At 33.1% G+C, this 12402-nt stretch overlaps 1 protein-coding gene and 1 long non-coding RNA gene across 9 annotated transcripts; one reads left to right on the top strand and one right to left on the bottom strand.

The window, feature by feature from the left end:
* The first annotated feature begins 5101 nt into the window (after window positions 1-5101).
* Window positions 5102-7436, top strand: LOC115963372 (cytochrome P450 71A1-like). Its single transcript, XM_031082341.1, has 2 exons — window positions 5102-6159; window positions 6518-7436. Exons 1-2 carry the CDS (start codon window positions 5248-5250, stop codon window positions 7157-7159), a joined length of 1554 nt encoding a protein of 517 aa, XP_030938201.1. The 5' UTR covers window positions 5102-5247; the 3' UTR covers window positions 7160-7436.
* On the bottom strand, window positions 6125-11841 carry LOC115963373. Of its 8 annotated transcripts, none has more exons than XR_004085803.1 (5): window positions 11710-11841; window positions 11272-11390; window positions 8695-10386; window positions 8286-8360; window positions 7080-7202 (listed from the first exon to the last, which is right to left on the bottom strand). It is a non-coding gene; the product is annotated as an uncharacterized LOC115963373 (long non-coding RNA). The 8 variants fall into 8 exon arrangements; XR_004085804.1 differs by having other exon boundaries at window positions 8286-9909; window positions 10271-10386; XR_004085808.1 differs by having other exon boundaries at window positions 8286-8869; window positions 10271-10386.
* Between the last annotated feature and the right edge of the window lie 561 nt (window positions 11842-12402).

Genomic DNA, 12402 nt, shown 5'->3' with positions numbered 1-12402 from the left:
GGCGAAAATCACTTTGCCTACCCGTGGTTTGAAAAGTATCACTTAACCCACCTGTGGTATGTTTCCGTCAATCTCCGTAACCCACCTCAAGCCCAGCCGTTACAAAAACACCTCTTAACACCAAAACACAACATAACGCGAATCAAAACACCCAAAACTCAGAAACTTTTCAAGAGAGAGACTTGTGGTGAGATCAATGTGTTCTTCGTGGTTTTTAGATCTCTTTTTTAGCCTTTCCCGGCCTGGTGGTTTTATGTCGTCACGGTGGCTCAAACTTTATGTCTCTCTCCTCCCAAAACAAAAAATAAAGCAAAAATGCAAGAGAAACAAAATCAAAAAGTGGTAACTGTAACTGGGTTTTGATCATTTTCTAGTTTCTACAGTTTCAAATGGTGGGTCGGGTGGCTATGGAGGTTCTGGTGGGAGAGGTGAAGGTAGTGGTGGTGGTGATGGTGGTGCTGGCAGCAGTTTATGTTGTTAATGGTTCCCAAATGTAGTTTATGTTATGCTTTTTGGTTTCCAATCTTTTTTTTTCTTTTTTTTTTTTAAATTCGAGGAGTTAGCCAAAGGGTTGAGGGAGGCAATGGGGAAAACTTCTATATTTCTTTTCTCTCTATTGTGAACCCATAACCACTGGCCATCGTGATTTCTGCCAAAAAAAATAAAGCACACCCAAATGCAGAAACCAACAAAACCCACAAATGGTGACACAAAACCACCAAATGGAGAGCCACAACTCATTAATGGCGAGAAAATTTGTAACCACTTATGGAGAGCCAGAACCACCGTGATGAGATGAAACCACCGAGCCAGGACAGGCTGAAAAAGAGATATAAAAACCACGAAGAACACGTTGATCTCACCACAAGTCTCTCTCTTGAAAAGTTTCTAAGTTTTGGGTGTTTTGATTCGTGTTATGTTGTGTTTTGGTGTTAAGAGGTATTTTTGTAACGGCTGGGCTTGAGGTGGGTTACGGAGATTGACGGAAACATACCACAGGTGAGTTAAGTAATACTTTTCAAACTACGAGTAGGCAAAGTGATTTTCGCCCTAACCACAGGTGGGTTATGTGTAATTATCCCTTATTTTTATGATGGTTTTATTAATTTTTTTATACAATTTAAACTAATTTAATAAAGAGTAATATATTTTGTAATTATTTTTATTTATTATAAGAATAATCATAAATGTAATATAGGAACAATCATAAATCATAAATTTAATAATTTTTGTTGTACTAAAATGAAAAAAAAAAAAATACAATTTTTCTCAGAAATTCAAAAGGCAATTTAACGAAAATATTTATTTTTTAATAAAAGTTATTTATAACATTTTGTGAATCATTAAAAACAATATAAAATTTGGAAATTATTCTTTTAGTTTTAAATAAACTTTCTCAAACTTATTTTTTCTGCCTACAATCCAAAACACTAAAAAAAGTAATTAAAAAAATTAATAAAACTTAACTATGATTAATTGGACCAATTAGGAAAACAATTTGTTATTTATAATCTACTAAGGTTATTTTCTTTGCGGAAATTATAATTTCTTCCACCTAAAACATATTATCAAATAATCAATTATTAGCAAAATCTAAGAATTAAATTTCTATATATGCATTGTTATAAAATAATAACAATAATAATTAAAGTAAAATTGTGAAAGATAAAATTTGTCTCTCATCCAATAACTTTTGTTTAGCCAACCTTTGCTTTTCTCTAAATAAACTGCATTATAGAGTACTTCAAACACTATTAAGAGTACTTTGTCCACTACAAAGGATTAAAAAATAAACAAAAATGATTAAAGTCTCATAGTTTAACATCTAAATTGAGCACTATAAAAATCATGCAATCAAATTACAGTAACTACCAAATTAAATTATCCAAATCATGCTATGTAGTAGAATAATATTATATTTTTATATTTAATCCTTTATAACGCAATAGGATAACATTTAACAATCAAAGAGAGAGAAGAAAAAAAAAAAAAAAAACTAAATCGCATTAACCTAAAGTAGATTAAAGAATATAAAAAATTACCAACCTAAAATGAAGATGTAAGAAAAATAAAAAATAAAAATCCACTCAAAAATTGTGTGTGTGTGTGTGTGAGAGAGAGAGAGAGAGAGAGAGAGAGAGAGAGAGAGATAAATAGAGAGAGAACTTTTTTTTTTTTTAAGGGAAAACTATGCATAGAATGAAAGAGATAGTGACAAATTTATAGTAAGAGAGTGTGAATAAGAAGAGACAAAAATAGAGGAAATTGAACGCAAAGATGAAGAATGATATTAATGTAGAGGGTAGTGGGGAGATGAGAAGGTGAGAGAATGAGAGAAGGAGAAAGGTTGGAGAATTATTGGGGAGATGAAAAAGTAAGGGAGGGAGAAAGGTTGGAGAAGTGTAAATATGAAATAAAAAAATATTATAAAAAATTATAAAAAAATGGAAAGAAAAAAGATAATGACGTGGACGCTGACGTGGCTCAACGTGAGCACAGCAGCATTAAACGCTACGCTTCAACTTTTAGTAATATATAGATTGTGCCATGCAATTACCACCTTCATGTAAGATGTAAAAATTGATAATGTAAAAATAAATAAATAATTTTTTAAAGAAAATTATCTAATTAACTTGTACATCTCACATAGAGTGGTACTGTATGGTGTTATTGCACTAGATCCAAATCCCCTCAGCTAACAACTATTGCAACTACACGAATCTGTCATTGTAAGTGACACCCCATGCTAGAGACAGAGAGACAGAGAGAGGATGGAAGATATACAATAAGTTACAATACTTTATTTTTCAGTTCTTTTAAAAATAATAATAATAATAATGATGGACATTCGAGTGTAAGATTTCTTTTGTACCGTGATGTTTAACTATGGTGCTATTTTACATCAATTCAAAAGGGTTCAATGTGAATGCCCTCATATAACCGATAAATGCCATACTTATTACACAAAATTACTTCTTTTATGAGGTGTGAAAAGAGATTGATAGATACCTTACTTCCAACTTCTTTCCTTGGAAAAGCTAATTTTCAAACTCAATAAAATACTAAAATTGTAGAGTTTATTCAATCGGGAATTTTAGTCCGTAGCCTAATTTCATTAAATTAAATATGATTGGCAATTTGGCATAGTCATATACCGAAAAATGTTAGTGCCACTATAAGTCAACACAATGTTTAGCCACAATTTTTTCATATAATGAATTTGTAAATAAACGAAAAAAAAATAATAATAATAAAAAAATAAAAAATAGTGGATCCATATAAATTCACAACTCTTTTTTTTTTTCTTTTTTTCTTTTTTTTTTTTACGAAAGAAGATAGACACAACTAGTTAAATGTGCATAAATTATAATAAAAGTTGTGTTATTTGATAAAGTCTTAACATTGTTGCAGCCTAACAAGTTGGCATCACTGTATGTGTCTAGAAAAATCTTCTTCGAGATAGCTTTCATTATTGTTCTATCAGTATCCTTAATTAACAATGATATTTTGTCATCAGTCAAAGAGAAGCCACCCCATCTGGAAAAAAAATGAATCATCCATGTTGAACTGTCCTCTGTAACTAGACAAGGACCATGGCCCCCAAGTCGTGTATGATTCTACAAAAAAATTTAAGACCATAAACTTTATACCACAGTTTGCCAATTCTATCCCATCGCTGGCCATGAAGGGTGGACAAAAATTGAGGGGTCTATGTGAAAGTATCAGTCAATCAGTTATAGCATATTATATAGAATAATTGATAAATAGTAAATAATACAATGAGTAATATGAGAGGAATCTTTAAGCCCTAGTTACAGTAAATAGTGTTTTAAACATCTCGATTTAATACACCATAAAATGTGAGTTGTAGTCTTAAAATCTCAAAATTTCAACTTTTGCCTTGAAAAAGCTGTTTTCAAAAGTTCTTTTAGTGAAATTGCTGAACGTTTGTCAATCTCAACTAAAGTACTTTTCGACTCCTTCCTTCAAAATGGGAGTCTATTACTCAAATTTCTTTCTTTTGCATATTATTTACAATCTTGATCGAGGTATTATTTGGGATTTTTGAAATACACCTTATGTGATAATTCACAATAATAAAATCAACTTGTTTATTATAAAAATTGGACATAAATTTCAAAAAAGATGCGAAAAAAGATAGTTTTTATATTAGGTTCTTTGTATTTATCGGTATGAAATAGTACCCTCAATAATATTGGAGAAATACTTGGATAATTTTCCATCTTGATCACATCATGGTTAAGTGGAATGGTAGAAATTGGCATGGAAAGTTTGTTCCGCTAATTTCCAAAGGAAGGCCAATCAGATATAGAATCTTTTTTTTTTTCTTTGGGGGATCCAAGGATGGACCATTGATTTATTGACTGAGCCAAAGATAACGAAAGAAAACAAATAAGGAGAAAGAAAAAAGAGTTAGGTTTCTACTTTCTACCCACTAAATTCTCTCCAACTTACTCATTTTCTTCTTAGGATTTCATACAATTTGGACATTTGTTGATGTGTACACACAGCCCACCACTGAACTCAGTGAAAAGTAATCATATTATCACTTGTCATGTGTCTAAGTTGTGTCAAAGTGCGTGTTTCTAAACTTTTTGTTTTACTTAATTTTCTGCAACACAAAATCCTAGAGAAGTATAATAAACTATAGATCATGCTACAAGGATAAATAGGAAGAATTTCTGTTACAAATACAAAATCAACCATCAACAATATTTGAGACAACAAATTTCATAATTTTTTTTAGAACTTGTTGATAAATCATAATTAGTACTTCACTTACACATAAGATCATCACATCACTATTATTATACATCAATCTCAATCTATCACCTCAATAGTTATTAGACTTATTAACCAATTTTTCATAACCCTCTTCGTAATTTGCAAAGATTATAAGTATTAAGTATTTTTGTTTTTAATGCAAAATTATGAGCCACCAGTATTGGCCTGTGCTGTTGCTGAAATTTTATCACAAATATCTGGAGAAGAATCGTCTTCAAAGCTTAAGTGGGAAAGCAAAACTTTAACACACACACAAAAAATAAAAATAAATTTATTTTATTTATTTTTTTATAAATAAAAAAGTAATTGTAAATTAGAACTATGGCAGAGAAAAGTCCATGAACAAATGTTATTGAGAAAGCACAGTTGCAAATATAAATAGATCACTATCTATAGAATAAGAGGAATCATACACTTGCTTTTATATCCATTAAGACTCCAATGGCTTTTCTTGCATGGCTAAAGGAGAGCTTCCAACCCTTCTTACTCATCGCATCCATTTTCCTAGTGGTGTTGCTGAATATTTTCTTGAAGTTGAAATCAGGAAAAAGAAAATTCAATCTCCCACCAAATCCTCCAAAGCTACCTATCATTGGTAATCTTCACCAACTTGGCAACATGCCTCATCTCTCTCTCCAGTGTCTTGCTCAAAAGTTTGGACCAATCATGTACCTTCAACTTGGTGAGGTCCCAACAGTTGTGGTTTCCTCAGCTAGACTAGCCAAGGAAGTAATGAAAACCCATGATCTAGCACTGTCAAGCCGTCCACAAATCTTTTCAGCCAAGCACCTCTTCTATGATTGCACTGATGTTGTATTTTCCCCATATGGTGCATATTGGAGGCATATTAGAAAAATATGCATACTTGAACTACTAAGTGCCAAAAGGGTTCAATCATATAGCTTTGTTAGAGAAGAAGAAGTAGCACGTTTGGTATGTAGAGTTGCTGAATCATATCCCAGCACCACCAATCTAACCAAGATGCTTGGACTATATGCAAATGATGTCCTTTGCAGGGTTGCATTTGGGAGGGATTTCTCAGCAGGAGGAGAATATGATCGTCATGGCTTCCAAAAGATGCTTGAGGAGTATCAAGTTTTGCTTGGGGGATTTAGCATAGGAGATTTCTTCCCTTCGATGGAGTTTATACACAGCTTAACAGGCATGAAATCAAGACTTCAGAGTACTTTTCAACGCTTTGATAAACTCTTTGACCAGCTGCTGACTGAGCATGCAAATCCCAATAGAGAAAAAGAGGAGAATAAGGATCTTGTGGATGTTTTACTCGATATACAGAAGGATGGCTCTGATGAAATGCCACTCACCACGGATAATATTAAAGCCATCATCTTGGTCAGTGAACACTTACTCTTCATAGCCATAAAGTCCCAACTTACAAATTGCTGTTGAATAGTTTTGGGTAATGTTAGATAAAAAATTTCACAACATCCAACCTACTTGTAATTGAAGCAATATCACTTCCATATGAACTCGTTACTTTTATTAGCACCAATCACAAAATGCTACTTCAGTCTTATCTTATTCATAAATTACTGACATCACATGTTGTCATAGGAGAAATCACTTTTACATATTAGCACCAACCATAACATGTCACTTCACTAATTGTAAAATAATTTTGTGATTTAAGACTTATTGGAAAGTCTTAGCACGCATGTTACACTGATTAGTATTGTTACTGCAATTGCAGGATATGTTTGCTGCAGGAACTGATACAACTTTCATCACCCTTGACTGGGGAATGACAGAACTTATCATGAACCCTAAAGTCCTGCAAAGGGCACAAGCTGAAGTCCGAAGCATTGTTGGGGAGAGAAGAGCTGTTTTGGAGAGTGATCTGCCTCAGCTACACTATATGAAAGCTCTCATCAAAGAGATCTTTCGATTGCATCCTCCTGCTCCAGTATTAGTCCCAAGAGAATCCATGGAAGAAGTGAACATTGACGGCTACAATATCCCAGCCAAAACACGGTTTTTTGTCAATGCTTGGGCAATAGGGAGAGACCCAGAATCTTGGGAAAATCCGTATGTATTTGAACCAGAAAGATTTATGGGTAGCACTGTTGATTTCAAGGGACAGAATTTTGAGCTGATACCTTTTGGTGCCGGTAGAAGAAGCTGCCCAGCTATCACATTTGGAACAGCAAGTATTGAGCTTGCTCTGGCTCAACTTCTCCACAGCTTTGATTGGGAGCTTCCCCCCGGTATTACAGCTAAAGATTTAGATATGACAGAGGTTTTTGGCATCACAATGCATAGGATAGCTGATCTGATTGTGATTGCCAAACCACGCTTTCCCTTGGATCATGCAAATGATAATCCAAAGATTTAGTCATCTGTTCATCCATGCCAAAAGAGGAGAAAAACAAAGTACTCTGCCAAACAGGAGAAGAAATAGATATTGACTTTCCTAATCAATATGTTAGAGCAAGCAGGGGAGGTAGCCCACAAGGTATTATGGAATAAAAATATCTGATGTCTTGCCTTAATCTCCTATAATGCATTTTCTACATTTGAAACGAGAGCAATACTAAGGACAATTTTTTTTTCAAATTTGTTAAGGTGCCAAGATGTGAGCTTGATAATGAAACTTCAATTTTATGTGGACATTACTTTATTATGCATCAATCATAATAGATCGTGTTAACTTATGAAAAATTTGTGTCCTAGACTTAGTGAAATAAGGAAACTGGTAATTATTGAGCTTGCATCTGCATATGAACCTAAAGGCCTAAACAATTCCATCAATTCACACGGTAGTATATGTTAATCACGTAAGGATAAAGAATTTAATTGTGTTACAGAAAATAATAATCAAAAATGAAGTCAAGCACTTATTGTCTTCCAAGCTAAAGATGTACTCGATGAAGAAATGTAGACACTTTGGTAAGCTAACACCCGCAATCATTAGATCTTCAACCCACAAACACACCTTCATTCCACTCCACTCTAATGGAGGGAGGAGGTGCTTTTTGAGATAAATCTAATTGGCACAAGGAAATGAGGACACAGTCGCCAAGTCATGGACTTTAATTCAATAAGTCATTTGCGTTCCAACCAGCAACAAGACAAGCCCTAGCTTTTCATGGTTCAAAGTGAGTACAATAAATCAGCAAAGGCTAGTGTTGGCATCATCTTCTGGTTTGGTAGAATGCTTGGTGAGATTGTGAATTGGGCAACTAGCATGCATGCTTTAATGCATAATAATAGAGCTGGCCGTCAACCTACCACTACCCTCCTCCTTTTCCTGGGCTTGGGATTGGTTATGAACAAAATATATAACACTAAGCACAGAAACAGACACCAAGTACAAACAATGCCTTATATTTTATTGATCTATAGCACTGAATTATATATTTTTCCATTTGAATAAAAAATAAAACAAGAAGTCTCAGTCAATTTATTTTTCTCCTTTTATTATATTTTTCTATAGGAAAAAAAATAGATTAGATTGTTACCCAAGAAATTCAAAGCCCCTGCCAATTCCACAAAGTTTAAAAGGTTGAGGACCTTCTCTGAAAAGTCATAAGATCCTGCACCACACAAGATGAAACTCATTATATTATTCACCAATTCATCTTTGATCGACAGAAAGCAATAAGAAAGAAAAGGGAATTTATTACTAATCATAAAAATAAGAAAGAACGTGAAATAGAATCATTATAAAAAAGAAGTCCCTCGACCACTCATAACAAATACTTCCTCTCCAGCATTATACATTAGTTCACAAGCAGCTATAGAGATCTGCCAGTGTAATATAGTCCAGAATGAGAGGTGATGAAATAGCATACAACATTCTGTTTGTTACACCCATTATTATATTCAAGTATGATTCTTCAACATCTAGTCAAGTTCTAAATGACTTACCTCTGTTGCTTGTTTAGGTTGGAATTCATGTTATTCAACATCTAGTCAAGTTCTAAATGACTTACCTCTGTTGCTTGTTTAGGTTGGAATTCATGTTATTCCAAGAACATGAATTCAAACCTAAACAAGCAACAGAGGTAAGTAATATAGAACCTGACCAAGGGACAGCCACTGTCTGCAGAGAGATCACATGGTTTACAACTGAATTGAATTCATAAAAAAATAAATAAATAAATAAAAATCTGCAAAACTGGAAGTATACATTATACTTGCTTATCCCTTATATTAGTGTTTCATGCTCAGTGATGACTCAGCCTCTATGGCTTTAATGGATCGCTAAGATCTCTCCATAAGATAGTTTTTGTGAAGAAAATATAAGCATTGACTAGTGCAATCTTCATAGGCTAAGAAATTAACTTCTATCACCATTACTAAAAGCCTTTTCAGCCAATGGTTTAGCGTTATTCGGACATTCCTTGAATTTCAAACAGTCCCGTCAATTCCACACATTCAATTCTAAATATACTATTATATATATTCACACAATACAAGAATAAGCAGGGCCTGTGTGAAAAGTTGGGAGACATAATAAAGCAGACAACATAAAATCTTTGTTATATATTCGTGAATGTAATGATTTTCTGAGAATAACGAAACATAATACATACAAAGTCCATGCCTCCAAGGAAACTTATCCTAATAATTCAAAGGAGTCTCTTGGGCATGAGCATAAAATGCTAAACCCATCAAGGGTGAACGCACCTAGATTACTTGGCACCTAGTTTTGGCAGATGGGGTCAGTTACCCATAAGTCTTACTAGTTTGAGGTGACTCCAAAGGGATATTCTTTTGAAAGGTTCCCTATTTTATTAAAACCCAAAAAAAGTTTCAAAGGAACTACGTTTTCATTATAGTCAAATATGGCATATTCCATGTCATACAAGCCTCCAAACACCACAATTACTGCTATCTTGATGCAAGTGAGACATTATATTGATGTTAATCAATGACCATTCATGATGTGATCCTTTTTTTTTATATATATAAGTATTCATGATGTGATCCTTTACTACTGATGCATTAAAACCAAAATCAAGTATGGAAGGCAGGATAGAAATAGTTGTTCGATACCCATCACAAAAGTTGTGATATGTCGCAACTGAGTTCCAGCGTCAAGCTTGTTATCAACATCAAAGATTGGAATACAGGTTGAGCCTTTAACCCATGCCATCAAAAGAGGGAAAAGGAAATGATAATTCAGGAGTCATGGTAGAGACATTATTCTTTGTAATAATGTCCTAAGAAAAGGAAAAAGGAATAGAACATAGTACAAGAGTAAAAAATTGAGAGAACCAGTTTAGCAATGAGAAATATTTACATGAGACTAATTAATCTACCACAATAATTGGATAAGATGCGGGCAATATATGGTCTTTACCACTATTGCAAGCTATCACAACAATCACCAAATAAACTATAAAACGCATAAAATTTGTTGAATGATATTGCATGTTTATGTGGAACTGATAAGCATTGAGCCAAAAATAATATTCAAAAACAAAAAGTGAGAGTAGACCTGTCCACCATTTTGTGTTCAGTAGAGGGATGAACATCAGGTGGGGTTTTGTTAGATAGCTGAATTGCATACCCAGCTTCCCCAGGTGTAGGAACTTTCACTTTTTCTTCCCTGACCTATGGAAAACAGTAAAAACATGTTCCTGAGCCTTGCAATTTGAATTCATTTGGAAAGAGGTGCTTTGATCACCTCAAAGTGAATAAGCTGTAATTGATACAAAGATCAGCATAATCAATTTATCTAAATGATGGCTGCAAAGTTAGGCCTCATTGGCCAAGATATGGCCCAAGAAAGACAAAGGGGTCTTTACAAATCTCAAATTATTCATCTTGCTCAACCTCTTTTACAATGGATATAGAGTCAGAATGTCAAGTGAAGCCCCAAAGAACTGAAATATTAATCTTAGAGATCATACATGTCAAAGCACTCATACCTTTCATGAACTCTTAACAACCAATGATTTGCAAATAAATGTCTGGTCCAAGATTCTTAATAATTAATTTAAAAAATGAGTATCTAAACAATCTTCTTAGTAATTATCATTAAATTTCATTATAATCGAAAATCATTTCTGAAAATACTACAGTCTACCTATACATGTGGTGCCTTGTTCAGATGAGAAGGGCATTGCCTATGAACTTCCTGAGCGATTGTTTGACAATACTGACATGGTGACATATATCATCTTTTATGTTCATTTCTACATGCCAGCACATGCTAAAGTCAACACATTTTTAGCGAGAATCCAGATTATCCCATTTTCTTTCACTTGTTAATTTTGCTATCTATTGGAATCTTCCCAAGCAATGTGATATAGTCTATAGATTACCGAACCACCACTTAATTAATGGTGACTTCAATTATAAGCAGACCCAATAAATTCAATTTTAGGCAGGTTCATGCTAGTGATCAAAACCATAGTTCTCTTAAATCAAGACATTGCAATCCTTAAAAACCAAAGTGCTCAGTTAGCAAAAACAACATTTAGTTTCCTTACTAACCCATCTACTCCAGGCCCAAAAGAAAGACGTAAATGCTGTTACTTTGGGATTCAAAACACCAGAGCTTCCCATCTCTTCCTGGCAGCAGCCATATCTTTCATTTGGATAGAACTCCAATGCTGAATTAGATACAAAGACGACCCACATTAGAAACAATGAGCAATATAACAACCACAAAAGGTCCATTGGTTACTGTGAAAATATAGCAAAAGAAAACTCAATATTGAATCCTAAGCCTTCCATAATTCACAGCATATTCTCTCAGTCAAGCTGATAATTTGTCATCAAGTAAACCAAAAACACAGAAACTCTAACTTTTCTTTTCTTTTCTTTCATCTTCTTAGAACCCAAACATAGACAAAAACAAAACACCCATAAAAAAAATAAACGAAACCCATCCATTAATCAGAACAAGGAAAAGTTGGAAATTTTGCATACCAAAACTTGGGTTTTCAAGAGGGTCAGAGTTTCAGAGAAAATAGTCTAAAAAAGAGCAAGACACTTGAATATATAAAGTAAGGATATGCTTATCCAGGATAATGTTCTGCTCGGAACAGCATCAATCCTGGTAAGAACCACTTCTTTTGGATTATTTTTTTGTTTATTGCCACAAAATATATATATATATATATATATATATATCTTCACACAAATTTTTAAACTTTTTAAAATAGTCATATTTTTTAGTTAAATAATTTGAAATTTTAAAATACAAACGGATTAAAAGGGTAATTTACTATTTTTTAAAAAGTTCTTAAATTTTAGGTTTTTTCTTTTCTCTCTAAATTACCAAATTTTGTTTCTCAAAAGAAAAATACCAAAATTTATTTTAAATGCAAAGTTTCAAACTTTTATCAACTCTCACGTAGAGAAAGATTCAAAAAATATGGACATTATTTTATCTCATTTTTAAACATTGTTTAAAAAATACTCACAATTATTTTATATATTTTTTTAGATAGATAAAAAAAAATAAAAAAGAACTTAATCGCACGTGCAATGCATTTGTGATGGGACTAGTGTGTGTGTATATATATATCTCGTTGATAAAAAAATTTCATTACAACAAAGGCCAAAAAATAAACAGAATTTTTTTTTTTCAAAACAATTAAGTCTTAGGTGGTAATATTT

This window comes from Quercus lobata, chromosome 10 (assembly GCF_001633185.2).
Source record: "Quercus lobata isolate SW786 chromosome 10, ValleyOak3.0 Primary Assembly, whole genome shotgun sequence".
Taxonomy (NCBI): domain Eukaryota; kingdom Viridiplantae; phylum Streptophyta; class Magnoliopsida; order Fagales; family Fagaceae; genus Quercus; species Quercus lobata.
This window is presented reverse-complemented; position numbering and strand designations above follow the sequence as displayed.

Coding starts and splice junctions, on each gene's coding strand:
- LOC115963372 (XM_031082341.1), top strand. CDS start 5,248: ATGGCTTTTCTTGCATGGCTAAAGGAGAGCTTCCAACCCTTCTTACTC. Junction 6,160..6,517: donor ATATTAAAGCCATCATCTTG/GTCAGTGAACAC, acceptor CTGCAATTGCAG/GATATGTTTGCTGCAGGAAC.